This window comes from Nematolebias whitei, chromosome 23 (assembly GCF_014905685.2).
Source record: "Nematolebias whitei isolate Nwh7 chromosome 23, NemWhi1, whole genome shotgun sequence".
In the NCBI taxonomy this organism is placed as follows: domain Eukaryota; kingdom Metazoa; phylum Chordata; class Actinopteri; order Cyprinodontiformes; family Rivulidae; genus Nematolebias; species Nematolebias whitei.
The window spans coordinates 819,654-823,760 of record NC_056520.1 but is presented as its reverse complement, the minus strand read 5'-3'; the positions used below and the strand labels follow the sequence as shown (position 1 = coordinate 823,760).

The 4,107-nt window shown below is 41.6% G+C and overlaps 1 protein-coding gene across 1 annotated transcript in view; it reads left to right on the top strand.

Moving 5' to 3' along the window:
* The window catches only part of zranb3 (zinc finger, RAN-binding domain containing 3), a 116,967-nt gene extending 113,095 nt beyond the window's left edge, over positions 1 to 3,872 (top strand). Inside the window, exon 16 of the mRNA XM_037696713.1 lies at positions 3,686 to 3,872. Coding sequence (XP_037552641.1) covers positions 3,686 to 3,872 — 187 coding nt within the window. The remainder of the gene's footprint in view (positions 1 to 3,685) is intronic.
* The last annotated feature ends 235 nt before the right edge of the window (positions 3,873 to 4,107 follow it).

Sequence of the window (4,107 nt, the reverse complement as noted above, 5' to 3'; positions counted from 1 at the left end):
TTGCCCTGCTTCGTACCAACCTTGCCCTGCTTCGTACCAACCTTGCCCTGCTTCATACCAACCTTGCCCTGCTTCGTACCAATCTTGCCCTGCTTCGTACCAACCTTGCCTTGCTTTGTACCCACCTTCATCTGCTTTATACCCATTTACGCCCTGCTTTGTATGGACCTTTCCCTTCTTTGTACCTAACAGAGCGTTGCTTTGTATGTAACTTGGCATACTTGGGTCACCCTGCTTTTTACACATCTTTTCATGTTTTTTAACCAACCTTTCCACACTTTAGACCCATCAGGGTCTTGCTTTGAACCCACCTTGGCATGCTTTATACCTGCAGGGTCTCTGTTTTGTACCCACCAGGGCCTTCCGTTGTATGCACCATTCCCTGCTTTATACCCACCGGGGCCATACTTTGTACGCACATTTCCTTGCTTTGTACATGTCAGGGCCATATGTCACAACCGTTTATGCCCTGCTCTGTACCCGCCTTAGCTCTGCTTTTTACCCACCTTGGATTCATAAGTAATTTTTCACTGCCACCAAATATGAACATATTGGCATTACATCTGTTCACTTAAGAGGAATCTATGACGACTGATGGCGTACTGACTTTTTAAGAGATATTTTATGTTGCGCAGGTATGTTGTAAGTGCTGCTCTTTGTGACTTTAAATTATGAGCCATGAAGTCGTGTTAATGTAGTGAAACGGGACTTGACCTTAGCAACTCGTTTAGTATCGGTCTTTTACCCAGCAGAAAACATTCCTTTGTATTCAATCAGTGTTACATGAATTTCTCTTCATGTTTTTTCCAGGAGGCGTTCTATTATTGATTTTCATTTCAACGATGGTAGAACCACAGTTAGTCTGCCAGCCATAAAGTTCAATCAAAGCAAGTTCAAGAATTGACGTTAAGTGTCAGAACAAAATGCTTGGACGATGCATTATGTATTGATCTGTGCTGTAATTAGTGAACAGCTTCATCACCACACTAGTGGAGTTTCACCAAGAGCAATCTATTTATTTTTTATTCAATGAGCAACAGGTGTTTTGGACTTTGAACACTGCTCTAAATGTTTTATTTCTTTTGCCACTTTTATTCATGTGTTGCTGCTGCCTCTGTAATGTTTATATGAATAAAAAATACTATAGGAGGAAATACATATTCTGCAAACCAAAAAGATAAAATATATATATATATATATATATATATATATATATATATATATATATATATATATATATATATATATATAAATTGAATTTACACAAAATGTACAAATACCAAACGCAGATCTACTGTTATCACTGAAAAACTAGGAGAATATTAAAACTGCATACAAAACTGTAAAAAAAACAAATACCCTAAAATCTCCATGAATTAGCATTTATCATACGTTCATTATAATGTGCCAACTAATCTTCGCTAAAATCTCTTCCTTAGACTGAGATTGTTGCCTTTCAATTGTAAGAAATATTCCCAGCCATGTTTTAACGAGACACCAGCTTAGTGAAAGCTGTCACAACCTGGTGTCAGTCACAGCCTGATAGATGAGCTGGAAAAAAAATACAGTTTTCTTTATCTGCTGAGGTGCATTCCTGCCATACACTCGGTGTCTAAAACATTTAATGAGTTTTGTGAAATTGTATGTGTGAAACAGGTTAGCGTGCTGGATACTAGATGGAATTAGAGGTTGACCAGTATTGGTTTTAAATGGCTGATGCCAATCTTTAGTTCAAGTTTAGTTTATTTGAATTGAACTGTGGATGGTAAACACTCAAAAAGAGGCAGAAGCATTGTACCAAACATATATAATAGTTAGTTTTTATTTATGCCCCTAAACAAGCAAACATATGATACATCCACCTTTACCCACGTCTTCCTTTTTTTGCAAACTCCACCCAGAACTGGGGCCATATGATACATATGAAATACAAAACACAGTAAATGCCACAGAGTATATAATTCAAGGTAAAAAATAAACAACAACAACAAAGTGTTAATAATTTGATTCAGCACAAGTACCGGTAAACAGAAGTGTCATGTAATACAGACAAAAATAATAAATTCAGTCTATAGAATACCATCTCCATCTTTTACTGCTTATCCAGTTGGGGCTGTGGATGAGTTGGACTTTGAGTGGCTAGAACGGTCGTCCTCCAATGGCAGAGTTGGGGGTTCGATTCCACCACTATGCAGTAACATGCTGAAGTGTTTCTGGGCAAGACACTGAACTCCTCATTGCCTCCGACGTGTGTCCCATCAGTGTGAATGTGATCTAAAGCACCATTTAGTGTCTGATTTGTTTGAATATCTTTGTAGAGTTGTAGTAGAGTGCTGTATGAATGTGTGTGGAGGTAAATGAGGGAACAGGTTGTGTTGTAAAGAGCTTTGAGTATCTTGATTGGACAGAAAGGCGCTATATAAGTACAGTCCATTTACCATTTATCTGTGGTCAGGTTGCAGAGACAACAAGTCCCGTAGAAAAACCCAGACCTCTGTCTCCTCAGTGACACACTCCAACTCCTCCTGGGGGACCCCAAGTGATCCTTGATCAAAGGTACTCGATGCCTCCAGACAGTTATCAGTAAATCAGTTGGCATAGCCACCATCCAACCTTTCAATTGGTTTCTAAAGTTATCAATGGAGCGCCAACCTCTAAGATGTCGCAGTCGAGGTCGTTATTGTGCTGGAATTTAACTGTTCAGACTCGTTGAAGCGATTCATTTAGTTCAAGCAGGAATTGATTGTTTTGAAATAGGAGTGGTTGTAGAGTCGCCAGCTGGAGGCCTTGACACAATAGTTATGGTGTATTGCTGGTGGAACAAAGGGGTATTTTGTCACTGGGTTTGTACTTGCTTGGTGAAGTAATAGCTCAGCACCGAGTTTCTGCAGGCCTTATAGGAGAGAGGAGAGATAATTGCTCTGTGGAGACCGTTGGAGTGCTGTACCATTCCTCTTTGGAGACCCCTAATGTTTGCTCTGGATATTTTTGATTGGTCACTTTTCTCCTAAGACCAGTACAATTTTCTCCTGTCCAGAGCAAACATCTCACTGGCTTTTTATTTTATTTTTTCCTCCAGTATTTTGTGTCAACTCTGACATCTGGGGGTCATTTTAATTCCGCCAGATTGGCTCGTACAGAGGTGTGCAATTTCGAATTCCACGCGCTGCATCTGTATTACGAGGGCCATAAAAGAAAAATGGCAACAGGGCAGACGGATTAGATTAGATGATTGACGATCCCTTCGGGGAAATTAGATTCCAGCAGCAGCAATCGTAATGGGATTCAGTCGGGAGGAAGACAAACAGAATATAAGTTCACAGATAAAATAAGAAATAAGAAATGTAAGGGAAAATCTGAGCGTTTAGGCACAGTTTGGTGCCACAGAGGCAATTTGTAGAGCTTTGCCACCTCTGTGGGTGATGGGGAACTTTGAATTTATATGATTAAATCTCAGGATTACTGCACTAGCAGAAAAAATACATGACTAAGATTACAGCTACGCTCGACCCACCTCAAACGTCCTATCAAACGGACCTGGCGCTATTGCTGTCCAGAGGTGCTTTATGGTTTCGTCTCCCCCCGCACTCTTCGAGTAAATCCGCTTCCATCATCAGGATGGCTGCTTATGTAACGTCGGCACAATCCTGAACTCCCTCACAGCCTTGTTTCTTCCGTTTCACAGATACCTGGGTAGAGACGAGGTGGCCCAGGCCTCCCTGAGCAAGGCCCGGGAGGAGGGGGGCAGCGTCCGGCTGGTCGCCAAGGAGAAGTTCTTCGCAAAGAGGAAGTCGGCCTCCTCACAGACATCTGCCGCAGAGAGGTTGGTCAAAGAGGGGGACACCACAGGCGGTGACGTCATGATTTCTTAATTCTGGCCGTAGATGATGTTCAAAGATCTGTGTTGTGGCTTCCACTTTGGGATTCAGACTATTTTCATGTTCTTCTCCCGCCGCTGTCTCCATGGAGATCTGTTTGTGCCTTGTGGCGCAGGCACAGAAACCCGCTGAGTGTGTTAGTACAGTAAATATAGCCCATAATACAATCCACCCATTTAGATGCACCAGTCGACTCACCCCGGGAGGCAGCATTGCTATGGAAACTTAA